General features: G+C 46.1%; 1 protein-coding gene across 2 annotated transcripts; it reads left to right on the top strand.

The window, feature by feature from the left end:
• Positions 1–6,953: 6,953 nt before the first annotated feature.
• Positions 6,954–16,456, top strand: LOC133133921 (V-set and immunoglobulin domain-containing protein 1-like). Of its 2 annotated transcripts, XR_009709220.1 has the most exons (8): positions 6,954–7,106; positions 8,349–8,509; positions 10,588–10,795; positions 11,868–12,023; positions 13,263–13,379; positions 14,370–14,514; positions 15,876–16,078; positions 16,110–16,456. XR_009709220.1 is itself a non-coding variant. In XM_061250219.1 (7 exons), the coding sequence occupies exons 1-7, from the start codon at positions 7,061–7,063 to the stop codon at positions 16,012–16,014; spliced, it is 972 nt and encodes a 323-aa protein (XP_061106203.1). In that variant the 5' UTR covers positions 6,954–7,060; the 3' UTR covers positions 16,015–16,456. The 2 variants fall into 2 exon arrangements, 1 of the variants encoding a protein (XP_061106203.1); XM_061250219.1 differs by having other exon boundaries at positions 15,876–16,456.
• The last annotated feature ends 1,282 nt before the right edge of the window (positions 16,457–17,738 follow it).

Raw genomic sequence — 17,738 nt, 5'->3', positions numbered from 1 at the left:
GGATGGCACAGCTGAGGAGCACTTTCCTGGGGTGTGAAAAATGACTTCATGAAGCGCTGCTGCATTGCTGAATATCGTTTTAAACTGAATACTTAGAAATTGGACATTTAATTTGATTAATTCGCTTTCCAGCACGTTGCTCACACCTCCTGGATGTCCCGGCTTTATATTTCATGTGCTCGGGCTGCCAGTGAGTGAGAAGTGAGAAGCAAAAAGGAAATTCGAAACAGACCGGAGATGGTTTGCTGCAGCTACTCTTGTTTTTTTTTTTGTAAACTTTTAAAATGTCCCCGATGGTAGAGAGGCACTCACGGGATGAAGCGCTCTGTTAAGAAGATGGAGGCAGAACCATTGAACTAGATCAGCGAAATGTGCTCACCATTTCCCTGGTCTATTGTCAGCACTCCATATAAAAAAACATGAAATATTGAAAGGGTGCATTAACATGGGCCAGGAACTGATGGCTGCGGAGCTGAAAAATGGGAAGAAAGAGGTGGAAAGAAGACTCTGCGGTGATATTCCGGTTTCCCAGCTGCAGCGACACACTGGGCTCCATCTTAACCCTGCTGCTGGTCAAACTGGTCATTAGCTGCTCATAAGCTGCTGGTTTTCCACCCTCCCTTTACCTGGGAGTCAGGTGTGTTCACCCTCCCTTTACCTGGGAGTCAGGTATGTTCACCCTCCCTTTACCTGGGAGTCAGGTGTGTTCACCCTCCCTTTACCTGGGGGTCAGGTGTGTCCACCCTCCCTTTACCTGGGAGTCAGGTGTGTTCACCCTCCCTTTACCTGGGAGTCAGGTGTGTTCACCCTCCCTTTACCTGGGAGTCAGGTGTGTTCACCCTCCCTTTACCTGGGAGTCAGGTGTGTTCACCCTCCCTTTACCTGGGAGTCAGGTGTATCCACCATCCCTTTACCTGGGAGTCAGGTGTGTCCACCATCCCTTTACCTGGGAGTCAGGTGTGTTCACCCTCCCTTTACTTGGGAGTCAGATGTGATCACCCTCCCTTTACCTGGGGGTCAGGTGTGTTCACCCTCTCTTTACCTGGGAGTCAGGTGTGTTCACCCTCCCTTTACCTGGGAGTTAGGTGTGTTCACCCTCCCTTTACCTGGGAGTCAGGTGTGTTCACCCTCCCTTTACCTGGGAGTCAGGTGTGTTCACCCTCCCTTTACCTGGGAGTCAGGTGAGAAGGCCAATCAGCAGCACTAATTGTTCAGGTAAATACCTGGGAGAAAATAAGACCAGGGTTGGATTTGAATTTTTTTAAGCAATTCTAGAAATGATGATATGATGTTAACTGAACAGACTCATCTTCAGAGCGGTGGAAGAGCGGGATGTTCTCTCTGTGACAACGCTGCTGAAAAAACACAGAACCTCCACACCCAAGGGTGTGTGGGGCATTCATACACACAACCTCCACACCAAAGGGTGTGTGGGGCATTCATACACACACAACCTCCACACCCAAGGGTGTGTGGGGCATTCATACACACAACCTCCACACCAAAGGGTGTGTGGGGCATTCATACACACACAACCTCCACACCCAAGGGTGTGTGGGGCATTCATACACACAGAACCTCCACACCCAAGGGTGTGTGGGGCATTCATGCACGCTGAACCTCCACACTGAAGGGTGGGTGGGGAATTCATGCCCAGAAAGAAACAGCGGAAATACTGTTTAGGGCAAATGAACCACAAGGGCAAGCTTCTAATCAATCCATACATTGGCTAAAGGTAGTTATTCAGGTATTGTACATCGGAAAAGTGTCAAGGATTCACTGCTAATCTGGCTTCTGTCACTTTGACTTAAAGTAATTAATTTTGTCAATATCACACTGTCAGCTGTCAGACAACAACAGAACCACATAACTAATCAACCGTGCAGCCTCATCCATCCACAAGACCCTGCCTCCAACTTCAATACGGTTTCACATCCTCGTGTGATTTAATCAGCCAGAGGTAGAGCTTATTTATTGCCTGGAGATTCTAAACTACATGTTAGCGTCTCATCTTGAGTGTGTCACCCATATAATATTTTGTGTTTTTTTATTGAAGCCAAAGTTATTATAACTTCATAATAACTTCATATGATTCATTATGCCCTTACTGCATGGCCATGCTTGCATCTCTGAATCTGTTTCTTTGCCGCATCTCTCTTTGATATCCTCACACAAAAGCGCATACAAAATTATTTTCTTCCAAGATAAGAAGTAAAAATGAAAGATTGTCCACAATTGTATTTTAAGCTCTAAATGCGCTAATTTTAACTCGCCTTCAAACTAATAGGTCTGAAACAATGACAGGGGAAAGCAGGACAAACGTGACAAACACACGACGCAGATCTAAACTCAGGTAAAATGTCTGCTCATTGTTAATGAGCTTATTTTGGTCTCTCACATTGTTGTGCCTTTTAACAGGCCTGCGGCGTTGGACATAGTGCTAGCATTTTACATTTTATCTGATAATAACCAAATACATTTCCCAGACCCCAGATTCATGCAAAATGGTATACAGTATGTGTACGGATAAAAGGCTCGTCTTGACCCAACAGAGATGAAAGTTCAGTGAGGGTTAAGTTCAGGACTGGCCAATGGAAAAATGCAAGTTGCTATGCTGCTTCCCAGGTATATGATGAGCAAACAGGTAATCCAGTCTTTGGCTGAAAGGTCATAGCGTTGCTTTGCTAGGCCTAGTAACATGCTACAGAAATCTTGATATCGCAGCACATCGGATGACATCACCGTACATCATACTGTGAGCTCTCTCTGCTCACACTGTGGGCTCTCTCTCTGCTCACACTGTGGGCTCTCTCTCTGCTCACACTGAGCTCTCTCTCTGTGCTCACACTGTGGGCTCTCTCTCTGCTCACACTGTGGGCTCTCACTCTGCTCACACTGTGGGCTCTCTCTCTGCTCACACTGTGAGCTCTCTCACTCTGCTCACACTGTGGGCTCTCTCTGCTCACACTGTGAGCTCTCTCTCTGCTCACACTGTGGGCTCTCTCTCTGCTCACACTGTGGGCTCACTCTCTGCTCACACTGAGCTCTCTCTCTCTGCTCACACTGTGGGCTCTCTCTCTGCTCACACTGTGGGCTCTCTCTCTGCTCACACTGAGCTCTCTCTCTGTGCTCACACTGTGGGCTCTCTCTCTGCTCACACTGTGGGCTCTCTCTCTGCTCACACTGTGGGCTCTCTCTCTGCTCACACTGAGCTCTCTCTCTGCTCACACTGGGGGCTCTCTCTCTGCTCACACTGTGGGCTCTCTCTGCTCACACTGTGGGCTCTCTCTCTGCTCACACTGGGGGCTCTCTCTCTACTCACACTGTGGGCTCTCTCTCTGCTCACACTGAGCTCTCTCTCTGTGCTCACACTGTGGGCTCTCTCTCTGCTCACACTGTGGGCTCTCTCTCTCTGCTCACACTGTGAGCTCTCTCTGGTCACACTGTGGGCTCTCTTTCTGCTCACACTGTGGGCTCTCTCTGCTCACACTGTGCGCTCTTTCTCTGGTCACACTGTGGGCTCTCTCTCTGCTCACACTGAGCTCTCTCTCTCTGCTCACACTGTGGGCTCTCTCTCTGCTCACACTGAGCTCTCTCTCTCTGCTCACACTGAGCTCTCTCTCTCTGCTCACACTGTGGGCTCTCTCCCTGCTCACACTGTGGGCTCTCACTGTGCCTAGGAGCAGAGAAGCCTGCTTCTCAGATTCAGGCCTGTTGGTGAAGGGGTGGTGGCCATATTGGGGAGGGAGAGAGAGAGAGAGAGAGGCATGCCCGTTTCTGCTCACATGTCCCCCCCCTCTCCCTCTCTCTCTCCCTCCCTCCCTCTCTCTCTTCTCCCTCTCCCTCTCCCTCTCTCTCCCCCTCTCTCCCCCTCTCTCTGAGTGTCCCCCCAGCCTCCCAAAAGCCAGCTGGGTCTCTTCCGTGGGGCGATAGTTCCCTCTGCTGGTCTGAACACGAATTACACTACAACTATTACGGCCAGCGTGTCGGATCTTAAAGGGGCAGATATATTTGTGTTCATGCTTCTCAGAGCTTGCATTAGCAGAGACTTTATACTAGGCGTGACCTCAAAAGATTAAGAGTACTGGCAGGAATCAGTGACAGGTTACAGGTGCACACTCAGGTGTGAGTTACAGGTTACGAGTTAAATAAATGCGTTCATATGCATGTTACTGACAGCTACTGGAGCACGACTTTTGAAGCCCTTGGAGCAAACGCACTTAATGCAGTTTAGATAGGAGCCAGAACCAGGATCACCGGATACTGCAGAACCTCAGAAATATGATCAGGTGACCGGACTGACCAATCAACCGAGAATTAGAATTGGGAATGAATCAGGAAGAGGATTACACCCCATCAACCTTCTCCTCACCAATTATACAAGAATCAAAACAAAGTTATCGCACTAATACCAAATAATACAATGAAATAACAAAAAGAAGGGAACACAATCTAGCAGTTCAGAGGCCAATGATAGTATATCTCTTAAAGATTCAAATTCTAAAAATCAGTTCTGAATGCGTTCACATGGTTCTGCTCAGCAGCAACGGCTGGCATCACAACAGTTTTTAACGGTGAAGAAAGCCACCATCCCTGAGCTGAGAGGAACTTGGAGATCCCCCCCTCCCTTACGGGCATAGGCAGGGCAAACCCCCCCCCCCCCAGGGCCAGGACAAACAGCAGCTCCACGTGTGAATGATTAACCTCCTGACATTGCCATTACTCACCCAGTCTGATAAGACTTCCTTTATTAAAATTATCTCTGAATAACAAGCACTGTGGCTCCTCCCAGCCAGAGTACAGCCAGCCAGTATATGAGTGGGTATTTATCAGCCATTTTAAACCTTCTTACTTCAGCACGGTTGCTCACTGAGAGGTCCCACCGATATTCTGCTCTCTAACTGATATGAGACGTGTGTGGCAATATGATAATGCTAAAATAACGTCTTATAACACTCATAACCCCTAACCACCCTCAAAATGCTAAAAAGGCCCCAAATCCTTTCACCACTTCAGACAAGTGGACAAACGGTGAATAATACATTTACAATTTCCTCTATTTTTATTCATTCTGGTAGTTATTACTGGAGAGTTAGAATTTTGGCTTAAAGATGATGGTACGCATGATCTGAAACACGGTCCTAGAAGTCTTACCTGTCCGTCACGCGGCTTTAAAAGGAGGGGAGTCACACTCACGGCACACTGCACGTACGTTACACGCCACGGATATTTATTTTAAACTCTTCTTTCTGGCCGTATGCGCCACTATTTGTGCAGTAATTAGAAAGGTTGTCCCTTGTTTTCACGCCAGTTTCTGGTCGGAGGCGTGTGTGAGGAACAGATCAGACCAGGCTCTGACTCACTCACTCACTCTGGCTGCATTCCCGCTGTCCTTCGTGAGCGTTCACTCATAAGCGCTTTCACTGCGGTTTCCGATTTCACTCCAAAGACCTAACGGCTCTGCCAACAGTCCTCACTGATTTACGCGACTGTGAACGTTCATTAATACGTCTGTAATGTTACTGTAGCACTGTAGCACAAGCCGCACGTTCAATTTAAATAGCAATAATATTTTAGCAGAACTGGTAACCGACAACCTCGGGTAATCCAACGCGTTTCATCCTTGTTGAGAGTGCATGTCACAGTGACGTTTCGTTCAGTAGCATGGTTGTCGTCGCTCATTCAGAGACCACGTTCACAGCCAGGCTTGGGGTCTCACCTGGCAGGTTACTGGTACAGGACAGGTGTAGTTGAATAGCTCTTACCTGGCCGTTTCCAGGTCACAGGTTAGTTCCCCCCTGGGCACAGCCTGTTCTTCTCCTGTATGATCGATGTCCATCGATGTCCTTTTTTGAAGTCCTTCACACCACAGATGTCCTGGCATTATCCTTTTAATAATAACTTGGGTCCCCTCAACAAGCTAATGGCTATATCTCACTTTTGATACCATATATGACAATGCTAGCCATTAATTTGCCCTAAAGAATGGTTTTCAGCGACACTGGGGATATTACATGCACAAGGGAAATGGCATAGTTTTCACAGAACCCTAAACCCTGCTTCTGACAAAATGGCTGCCCTGCAGCTCCTCACACACCTGTTTTTAACTCCTCTTAATTGCAATCAGCAGCAGGTGTGCAACTGGCTTTAATCAGTCACAGACTATGGGACTATTAGCAGTTTAAGGTAGACTTATAATAACAACGTGTTAAGCAGAAGACATGATCCTTACCTTGACATTTCAAGCATTTAAATGATTACATTTATTGTAAAGAAGCATTCATTCCCAGTAGAGCTGGAGTTAAATGGGTATAAAAGGGAATTCAAATGCTTCTTGCATTTGGCACAACTGTTTGACAATAACCACTATTTGACTGAATGTAGAAGTAGCAGTAGCACTAGTAGCAGTAGTAGTAGCAGTAGTAGCAGTAGTAGTAGTTGTAGCAGTAGTAGTAGTAGTAGTAGTAGTAGCAGCAGTAGCAGCAATAGTAGTAGTAGCAGCAGTACCAGCAGTAGTAGTAGTAGCAGTAGTAGTTGTAGCAGTAGTAGTAGTAGTAGTAGCAGCAGTAGTAGTTGTAGTAGTGGTAGTAGAAGTAGCGATTATAGAAGTATTTATTTGTGCCAGTGATTACAGTAACAGTAAAAAGAGTGGTCTAAATCATAAGTCTTTTTATATTAAATGTGTGTGTGTGTTAGTGAAACTCCACGCCCTTCAAATGATGCTGGAGAGACTTCCGCTTTGGCTAACGGCTCTTCGACGTGCTCCATTGTTGAACATCGGTTGGGTTTTTGAAAGATACAGATGCTGAATGCTCACACCCAGCTCCCTGGATTTAGCAAACAAAGAGCAACGGCCCCGTATCTGCATGGAGAAAGCCAGGCGGTGCCCGTCACGACACGATAATGAGCCCAGGGGAGAAACCTACAGTTTCTGTGGGCGTCAACCGTCGGGCGTTCGGTTTGATAAGCGTAGCTAGGACAAAAATCAGATTCTGCCGGGGCGACACACTGGACCAGGGAGTTAGAAGAGGCTGCCGCCGTTCCAGAAAAGTGATTAAAAATGTTTGCTTTACAGCTGAGCTGTGCGATGCTCTTCTGCTTCGTGGGTAAGTCATGCTGCATCGGCATGGATCGGTGGAGGAGATTAATCTTGTTTTATTTTGCGATAAGTGGCTTGGCTCACTCTGCTGGGGGTTCTCAATGGAAAACCCTCATTCGTTTATTCAGAGTCACTGTTGGAAAGAGCCGAGATGGAAAATAATCAATAATTTATTTTTAATATTATCAAATTCAGGTGAGAGACAATGCAGGATTCCACCAAAAAAAAACAAACAAACAATACTTCAAGACAGTTCAGGGGAGGTCAGCGCAAATGCTGAGTCATTTGAAGGCAGTTTTTCTGTGGCAGATCTCAGATCAGATTTAATGCATGAGAGGCCAACCTGATCCAGTAGAGCGGTGGGGTCTGTTGGTTTATCAATTAAAGCAGTCGATTGCACAGTTATCCCACCTCACCTGGTTTTCTCGGTCTAAGTGGTGGTTGTTTTTAAGGTGAACCTTGCGGCTCTCCAGGACCAGTGCTGGGCACACCTGACTTTACTCATTTTTTCCGCAATTCCGTGTTCACCCAGATGTGCCGGAAACTTCTGCGGGTTTGATCAGATAGCGACAGAAAAAACACAATCGGACACACAGGTGTTCCTCAGGAGATGTGTTGACCGTATGTTTCAGATACGGGGACCTGGTTGGGCTTTGACTCTACTTCTAATATCTTGTTTCGAACAAATGTGTATGCTACTGGTTTTGTTGAAAAACTGGTTTTATTTTAAAGACTACATTTTATACATAATGTTATCCTCTGGGCTTCTGAGCTGCTCATTTGGTTAAGACACCATGTGGTGGTGCATCAATGAGTCAGAGGGTCTCAGATTGAATTCAGACCATGCCCAGGTTTGGAAGGTAAAAGTCCTCCCCAGTTCGAGGTAGAACTAATTAGTGAAATCAGCCGGCTGAGTTCATGGGTGGAAGGCCTTTTAATTTCTGACCCCTGGACTCTCCTTCTCTGACCCTGCCAATGGGAAGGTGGCCTGCAGCTCTCCAGTATGTGAGTTACCCAGGGCCTGGGAGGGTTCACTGGGTTATGGGCCCATGTTTCACCGCTCTCTAGCAACCCCTACTGGTCATACTATTTCATGTTGAAATAATTACGTGGATTAGAATGGTTCACTATAAAGTAGCCATACAAACATGTTCATAACTAAAATAAATGTGTTCTGGAGGGTAATTACCCTTTAAAAGTTTTTTATTTTAATGTCACTTGGCAAATCTGTTTATTTCTTCGCCTTCAGGCTGTGCTGATTTACTGACGGTAATAACTCCCCAGAAGTCGGTTAACGTGACAAGCGGGGGGAATGTGTCTCTGGACTGCACCTTCAACACCAATGCGGCCACCACCAACCTCAACATCCAGTGGGCCTTCAACCCCAAATCCAGCATGATTCCTCAGCAGGTAAGAGTCCTACAGCCATCCTGGGCCCCAGTGTCTGCTCCAGCCTCCCTCCACATCACAGTGTCAGAATACAGCCCTGGAGGGCCGCAGTGTCTGCGGGTTTAACTCCGGTCCTGGAGGGGGCGCTGTGTCTGCAGGTTTAACTCCAGTCCTGGAGGGCCACAGTGTCTGCAGGTTTAACTCCAGTCCTGGAGGGCCGCAGTGTCTGCAGGTTTAACTGCAGTCCTGGAGGGCCGCAGTGTCTGCAGGTTTAACTCCAGTCCTGGAGGGCCGCAGTGTCTGCAGGTTTAACTCCGGTCCTGGAGGGCCGCTGTGTCTGCAGGTTTAACTCCAGTCCTGGAGGGCCGCAGTGTCTGCGGGTTTAACTCCAGTCCTGGAGGGCCGCAGTGTCTGCAGGTTTAACTCCGGTCCTGGAGGGCCGCAGTGTCTGCAGGTTTAACTCCAGCCCTGGAAGGGGCGCTGTGTCTGCAGGTTTAACTCCAGTACTGGAGGGCCACAGTGTGATGGTAATGATTTTTACAGTGCTCTTTTTTCATGATCTCCAGTCCATCCATGTAAAATGGCTTTCTGTGTACTGAGGTCTCCATTAGCGTAGGCTGATTGTGTGATCAGCTCAAATGAGTCCGATCAAAATAAGTAGCGTTCCTGTGGGGCCGCAGTCCCTGTGAATACGATATGACATCACAGTCCTGAGCATGAGGCATGCCTGTGCTGATGAGCTGTATGTAAACAGGACACTGGCTGATTGGTATTTTTGATCGATAAACCACCCTGCTGTAAAGTCCAGCTATCCCAGCTTGAAAATTGAGCTGGTCATAAAGCTGGTCTAGCTGAGGATGAGCTGGTCAACCAGCTAAACCATGTCAAGCTGGGAGCTGGTCTGAACTGGTCAACCAGCTAAACCATGTCAAGCTGGGAGCTGGTCTGAACTGGTCAACCAGCTAAACCATGTCAAGCTGGGAGCTGGTCTGAACTGGTCAACCAGCTAAACCATGTCAAGCTGGGAGCTGGTCTGAACTGGTCAACTAGTTTTTCAGCCAGGCATTAATGGATGCTGAACCAGTATTGGTGTGCTAGTGCTAATATGACCATAGCTGCTTCCCATGCAGTGCATACTATTCAATACAGCTCATCCATACTATTCAATACAGCACATCCATACTATTCAATACAGCTCATCCATACTATTCAATACAGCACATCCAAATGTCTAGGATGGGACAGGTTGGAACTGGAAGGAAAGGATTTTGAGGGATTGGGGGCGGGGAAACCTCTATCAGCCGTTCTTTTGTACTTGGTTTCAACTGTTTGCAAATGAGGACTGTGTACTTTACCCAAACACGTCTCAAACAAGGAAGCGATTAGCAGTCAGTACAAATGAACAAGCTCCTCTGCACAGTGTGCTGTGTGTGGCGCTACCCATCCTTCTGAAGGATCAATGGAGAGTTAAATTCCTCTGCTGAACAGTTGTTATGGGAATTAAGTGCTCAGCAGATCCAGAGTACTGCACTGTACCACTGGTGTAAAATGTTCTTTTGATCCACAGACTTCCTTGGAGAAACACAAGATCAACAAATACACCCACTTAATCACGATGTGTGCAGACATAGTGTATGGGGAAGGTTTGGGTGCAGGAGGGCTTTTCGGTTGTGGAACGAGGTTTATGGAAACCTCTTTTTTTGGGGAGAACACTGAATTGGCATTATGTTTGAACTAATTTAGTTGTTAACTAACTAGCTAACCAACTACTGAGAAGTTAATATATATAGCTTTGTTAATGCATTTGTACATGATACTTCATGTTAAAAACTATGTGTTAATGGTTAACTGATTATAAGTTCATCCTATGGTTTGCTAATATAAATGTATGCCAGTATAAATATTAATGTAAGTTAGTAGTTAGTAGTTAGTAGTAAACAAATAGATTTTTTAAAAGTAAATTGTATTGCTTAATGAATGTATTAAGCATGAAATTTATTCATGTTTAATACATTAATCATTCATTCATGATTAACAACTACATTAGTAAACTAATTGTAAAGTGTGACCATTTTTTTTATAAAATTCTTCCATTTCAGGTTTACTACTACATATCAGGAAAGGCTGTCGTCCAGGGCAAGTTTGAGGGTCGAGTGAAGGAGCCCATGTTCCCAAACGTCACAAAGAACGCGTCCATAACCATCAGCAACATGAAACCGTCTGATTCAGGCATCTACAGCTGCGAGGTCCACAACTTCCCCGACGCAGAGGGCAAGACAGAGGGGAACATCATCGTCAATGTTTTAGGTAAAATCCACCCGGCTGCTCTCGTGGTCTTTGTGTGTAGAACACACAAAAAAAGTCCAACACTTATTGTACAAGCATTGAATCTTTCACTTCAACATTTTGAGCTGGCAGAAAGCTCAGGAAACCAGGAAACTGTTAACATAACACTGAACATAACATAACATATCATAACATAATTCAGCCTAGGAATTCCTACCATTATAGTGTAGCTACTGCTTAATTTGGCTTAGTTTGTCTGAAAGCTAAATAGTTTCTAGCACTGTATCAAGCTTGGTCTTGAAAACCCCAAGAGAGTTTTTGCCTCGATACGTGTCCTGCCAATCTATTCCACACAGTGACCACTCGCAGTGTGAAAAACAACTCTGTAATATCTGTGCAGAATTTATCCTTTGCCAATTTCCATTTGTGCCCTCTCGTTCTGCTGACCAAACTCACCCTGAAGTTCACTTTTTTAATCCCTTTAATAAATTTAAAATCCCCTTCAGTCTCCTTTTACTAAACTTAAAGAGATTAAGCATCTTAAGTCTTTCCTCATACCTTTTATCTTTTATACATGGAATCAATCTGGTTGCCCTTCTCTGAACCTGTTTTAGTTGATCTACTGAGTCCCTCTTCTTGCAACTAGATTTAATATACATAATTGTATACAGTTCTGTGTCTGTTGGCCATGTACTCTATAGATGGTAAAATTATGGTTAGTAAATATAGTAAATAAGCAGACAATATATTCAGTAAAAATGTCTCTCAGATTGAAGGCAGCGGACTGATAAAGGCATATGTAGTATAATAAAGGTCACATCTTCTACAGCAAACCTTCCAGCCATCACCAATTACATTGTACTTCATTAGACAGTAGATGCCATTAGAGAGCATTTACTGTAGGCCTTATCTAAAATGGCCGCCCTGCTACGTTCAGCCTTGGCTCTTATGCAGCTGAACCACCCAAGAAATGTTTGCTCTTGCTGGTTAAACACAGTTTCTCCTCCTGGTGTGGGAGAGTGGAGAGTGGAGAGAGGGTGTGTATATGTGTGGGGTAAAGGTGTGAATGTTTTGTTTGCTCTCGTTCCTGAAGAGAAGCCGTCCACCGCCTTCTGCGGGGTCCATGGCACCGTGGAGTCGGGTCACCTGGTCTCCCTCACCTGTCATACAGAGAGGGGAAACCCCACCCCCACCTTCACCTGGACCAAGCTCGACCAGGGCAAGGCCAGGAGCGCTCGCGGGGCCGCAGGTGAGTCTGTCTACCTTACCTGTCCTGACATGAGACCTTACCTGTACTGACATGAGACCTTACCTGTCCTGACATGAGACCTTACCTGTACTGACATGAGACCTTACCTGTCCTGACATGAGACCTTATCTGTCCTGACATGAGACCTTACCTGTCCTGACATGAGACCTTACCTGTACTGACATGAGACCTTACCTGTCCTGACATGAGACCTTACCTGTCCTGACATGAGACCTTACCTGTCCTGATATGAGACCTTACCTGTACTGACATGAGACCTTACCTGTCCTGACATGAGACCTTACCTGTACTGACATGAGACCTTATCTGTCCTGACATGAGACCTTACCTGTCCTGACATGAGACCTTACCTGTACTGACATGAGACCTTACCTGTCCTGACATGAGACCTTACCTGTACTGACATGAGACCTTACCTGTCCTGGCATGAGACCTTACCTGTCCTGACATGAGACCTTACCTGTACTGACATGAGACCTTATCTGTCCTGACATGAGACCTTACCTGTCCTGACATGAGACCTTACCTGTCCTGACATGAGACCTTACCTGTCCTGACATGAGACCTTACCTGTCCTGACATGAGACCTTACCTGTACTGACATGAGACCTTACCTGTCCTGATATGAGACCTTACCTGTCCTGATATGAGATCTTACCTGTCCTGACATGAGACCTTACCTGTCCTGATATGAGACCTTACCTGTCCTGACATGAACTGTAGCTTATCCAACATGTTCTAATGACCTTGATATGCACCGTAAGTAAGTCACTTTGGATAAAAGCATCTGCTAAATAACATTTTATGTAATGTAACTCAAGATGTTATCTGCCCTGACACAAGACGTTAATCAAACACAGTTCAGTCAAGTTAGTGTCAACTCCACCTGTAGTTTAAAGGGGCAAGTCTGGCAGCTAAGGTAGAGGCCCAGAAGGTTGGTGGTTCAAGCCCCAGTTATAGCCACAATAGGTTCAGTGCAGCTGTTGGGCCTTTGGGCAAGGCCCTTAACCCTGCATTGCTCCAGATTTGATAGGACCCTGCTTAGTCTAATCAACTATAAGTCATTTTGGATAAATTGTCAGCTTAATAACTGTATTTAGTCAGCTGATCGTGATGTGAGTGGCTCAGGTGGCTTGCTTGCTCCTTATCTCTTTGGTATCGGTCAGTTGTGATGCTTTTGTTGTTGACTGTACATGTATGTTTTGATTGTGTTCTCAGATATTGATTCAGGAACGATGTACATCAGAAACCTGTCACAGTTTGAGTTTGGGGAGTACCGGTGTAACGCCTCCAACAGTGTGGGGTTTTCCATCTGCACAGTTGAACTTACAGAAGGTAAGAATAACAAAATAATATAATAGCTATTATAATAATATGGCGGCATGGATGGTGCAGTGGGTAGCACTGCCGCCTCACAGCAAGGAGGTCCTGGGTTCAAATCCCCGTCGGCCGGGGCCTCTCTGTGCGGAGTTTGCATGTTCTCCCCGTGTCTGCGTGGGTTTCCTCCGGGTACTCCGGTTTCCTCCCACAGTCCAAAGACATGCACGTTTGGCTGATTGGAGAGTCTAAATTGCCCGTAGGTATGAGTGTGTGAGTGAATGGTGTGTGTGCCCTGAGATAGACTGGCGACCTGTCCAGGGTGTATTCCTGCCTTTCGCCCAATGTATGCTGGGATAGGCTCCAGCCCCCCTGCGACCCTGATCAGGATAAGCGGGTTCAGATAATGGATGGATGGATGGATTATAATAATATGATAACATAACTCTACCCATAATACACACGCCCCCCATTTCTTCAATTCTAATACAGAAAAACACATATTTACACATCAAATCTTATTTATCTTACTTTTATGTTAAATAAGGCAAAACTATTGCCAGTAATGTGAGACAGTTTGGACTCATTTCAAGATTTGCCAACGGTGTATGACAATTGTCTGTACTTGAAAACAACAAAGAGAAAAAATAAATACATTTTGGGTCAGTTTCACAGACATGGATTAAGCTGAGAGTCTAGTCTGAGAGTAAATTCTATTTTCAATGGAGATTCTCTATGCAAAACGTAATTTAGTCCAATTTAGAAACCTGCCCCTAAAGTCCCATTATAACACACGCATTTTAGCTCTCACTCCAACACACTTTTCAGTGTTTCAGTGAAACATTTTATACGCATTATGCCTTCAGACGTTCATTCTCCAGGAGCTCATTGGTAGTGTATTTTTACAGTGTTAAGTGTATTTTTACAGTGTTAAGTGTGTTTTTACAGTGTTAAGTGTGTTTTTACAGTGTTAAGCATGTTTTCTCTCTGATTGCTGACCCGGCGCAGAGCTGGGGGATGGGGCCATCGCGGGGGCGGTGATCGGCTCCGTGCTGGGGGCCTGTCTGGTGGTCGCCCTGGTCTGGTTCGTCACACACAGGCTGAAGAAGCGGAAGTACGCGGCAGGAAAGGCAGCCGCTGCCACGGAGATGCAGTGAGTGTTTCAGTCACGTGCAGAGATGCAGTGCGTGTTTCAGTCACGCGCAGAGATGCAGTGCGTGTTTCAGTCACGCGCAGAGATGCAGTGAGTGTTTCAGTCACGCGCAGAGATGCAGTGAGTGTTTCAGTCCCGCGCGGAGATGCAGTGAGTGTTTCAGTCACACGCAGAGATGCAGTGAGTGTTTCAGTCACGTGCAGAGATGCAGTGCGTGTTTCAGTCACGCGCAGAGATGCAGTGCGTGTTTCAGTCACGCGCAGAGATGCAGTGAGTGTTTCAGTCACGCGCAGAGATGCAGTGAGTGTTTCAGTCACGCGCGGAGATGCAGTGAGTGTTTCAGTCACGCGCAGAGATGCAGTGAGTGTTTCAGTCACGCGCGGAGATGCAGTGAGTGTTTCAGTCACGTGCAGAGATGCAGTGAGTGTTTCAGTCACGCGCAGAGATGCAGTGAGTGTTTCAGTCACGCGCAGAGATGCAGTGTGTGTTTCAGTCACGCGCAGAGTGTTTCAGTCACGCGCAGAGATGCAGTGTGTGTTTCAGTCACGCGCAGAGACGCAGTGAGTGTTTCAGTCACGCGCAGAGATGCAGTGTTTCAGTCACGTGCAGAGATGCAGTGAGTGTTTCAGTCACGCGCAGAGATGCAGTGTTTCAGTCACGTGCAGAGATGCAGTGAGTGTTTCAGTCACGTGCAGAGATGCAGTGAGTGTTTCAGTCACACGCAGAGACGCAGTGAGTGTTTCAGTCACGTGCAGAGACGCAGTGAGTGTTTCAGTCACGCGCAGAGATGCAGTGAGTGTTTCAGTCACGCCCAGATGCTCCACAAAGCTCCGAAACCTGTCTGTAAAAAAATTTTTTTTTGACAGTACATTATACAATATTTGATTATGAGCAGTTATTGGACATTTATGTTCTTTTATTTAATCTGGTTTTCTGTTTAAAACCGTTGTTTCTACAAACCGGTGTCAACCGGAGGCAGATGGGTTCCCCTACTGAGTCAGGTTCTGCTCAAGGTTTCTCTCTGTTTCCAGGGAGTTTTTCCTTGCCACTGTTGCCCTAGGAGTACTCTTGGGGCCCGGTTTCTCTGTAAAGCTGCTTTGCGACAAAGGCCCTTTGTGAAAAGCGCTATACAAGTAAAATTGAAATTATACATTAAATATGATCATCGAATCTGCTTCCTGAACCAGCAGCACAGAGATGGAAAAGCACAGTGAAACCCAGGCCTAAGGGGCAGAGCCCTACCATGTGTTTACCCCACATGCTGCTCATTCACTAATTCATCTGTCTGTGTTTACTTACTCATTCAATCATTCAATCATTCACTCATTCTGTCTCCCCCCCCCCCCCCCCCCCCCCCGCAGAGCCCAGCCAGTGAGCAGCGACTCGGTGAAGTACGCCAGCCTCCCCACCAGAGACGGTGCTCACCAGGGCTCTGCCAAAGCCGTGCCCCCCCCACAGGACCCCACGGCCCACAGCCAGGAGGGGGACGCAGAGGCGTAGGGGGGCCGGTCAGCAGGGGGACCTGACCTTAACTACACACTCATAACCACAACCAAAACCAAACTACACGCACCAATCCACAACCAAAACCAAACCACACGCACCTATCCACAACCAAAACCTTAACCACACATTCCTAATCACAACCCACACCCAAACTACACGTTCCTGTCAACAATGTAACAAAACCCAAACCACACAGGCCTCTCAGCACCCAGACCCAAACCACACGCATTTCCCGACCAAATCCTGACCCAAACCACACACACCTTTCCAAACCACACATGCCTCTCAGTAGAATATTTCACTCACGTTCCTGACAGTTTCCACATGATCCAAAGTAAAAGATTGTTCAGTGGATTGAAATATTATCGGACCTGGTTTGACTAATAGTCATTCTGATAGTCCTGATCTTATTTCTGAAGTAGGTAGAAAAGTTCATTACATTCCAGCCCACTGAAATGCACTCTCACAATTTTTTATCTTTTTTTATGTGTTTTTAGCTTTTTTTAAGTATTATAATTGAACAGATTGTTGCATTTTATGTTGTATCAGGTGTGTAGTACATTTTGAAACTCAATCAAAAGTGAATAAGGAAGAAAGAGTTTAGTAATGAATTTGAAATCATGTTGACGTGATGATTTTTTCTCGCCTGTGGATTTTTTAAAGTTGTTTATGATGAAAATGCACATACAAACGAGACGGTGGATGGAACTCTGACTCGTTTTATGAATATAAAGGTTTCTTCCATTTTGGCAGAGGATTGTGTGTTTGATATTTGTGGAACAGAAAGGGAGAAACCAGTCAGCATGTTCCTTGTGTAATTTTGATCAAAAGTATCAAATCTTAAAATCCTAAAAGAATATTACTACACTTTGTGATAAAAAATAAAGATGTTTAGAGAGATTGAGACTTCCTTGCATCCTTACAACTGACATGAACCCAAATTTCAGCTCGACATGATCATAATTTGGACTAATCATTTTTTTTATAATTAGCATCCTTTTGCTGTTAGTCTGCTCAAGTTATAAACATCCTATTATTTACATCACGAAACCTGCAGTGGCTCTTCCACTGGATCAAGAATGAAGACAACCGTGACTAACTGCAGCTCATCAGAGGCCGAGAGGCCGTTTTGTAACAGCTTGGGTAATATCCACAGACCGGGCGGCCATTTTGTAACAGCTTGGGTAATATCCACAGACCGGGCGGCCATTTTGTAACAGCTTAGGTAATATCCACAGACCGGGCGGCCATTTTGTAACAGCTTAGGTAATATCCGCAGACCGGGCAGCCATTTTGTAACAGCCACAGACCGGGCGGCCATTTTGTAACAGCTTAGGTAATATCCACAGACTGGGCGGCCATTTTGTAACAGCTTAGGTAATATCCACAGACAGGGCAGCCATTTTGTAACAGCCACAGACCGGGCGGCCATTTTGTAACAGCTTGGGTAATATCCACAGACCGGGCTGCCATTTTGTAACAGCTTAGGTAATATCCACAGACCGGGCGGCCATTTTGTAACAGCTTAGGTAATATCCACAGACCGGGCGGCCATTTTGTAACAGCTTAGGTAATATCCACAGACCGGGCGGCCATTTTGTAACAGCTTAGGTAATATCCACAGACCGGGCAGCCATTTTGTAACAGCCACAGACCGGGCGGCCATTTTGTAACAGCTTGGGTAATATCCACAGACCGGGCTGCCATTTTGTAACAGC

The sequence above is a fragment of the Conger conger genome, chromosome 7, assembly GCF_963514075.1.
Source record: "Conger conger chromosome 7, fConCon1.1, whole genome shotgun sequence".
NCBI lineage: Eukaryota > Metazoa > Chordata > Actinopteri > Anguilliformes > Congridae > Conger > Conger conger.
This window is presented reverse-complemented; position numbering and strand designations above follow the sequence as displayed.

What these genes read in the sequence shown, in the direction of transcription:
- LOC133133921 (XM_061250219.1), top strand. Translation starts at nt 7,061, where the DNA reads ATGTTTGCTTTACAGCTGAGCTGTGCGATGCTCTTCTGCTTCGTGG. An exon ending in GAGCGCTCGCGGGGCCGCAG is followed by an intron (nt 12,024 to 13,262) that starts GTGAGTCTGTCT and finishes TTGTGTTCTCAG; the next exon opens with ATATTGATTCAGGAACGATG. An exon ending in GCCGCTGCCACGGAGATGCA is followed by an intron (nt 14,515 to 15,875) that starts GTGAGTGTTTCA and finishes CCCCCCCCGCAG; the next exon opens with AGCCCAGCCAGTGAGCAGCG.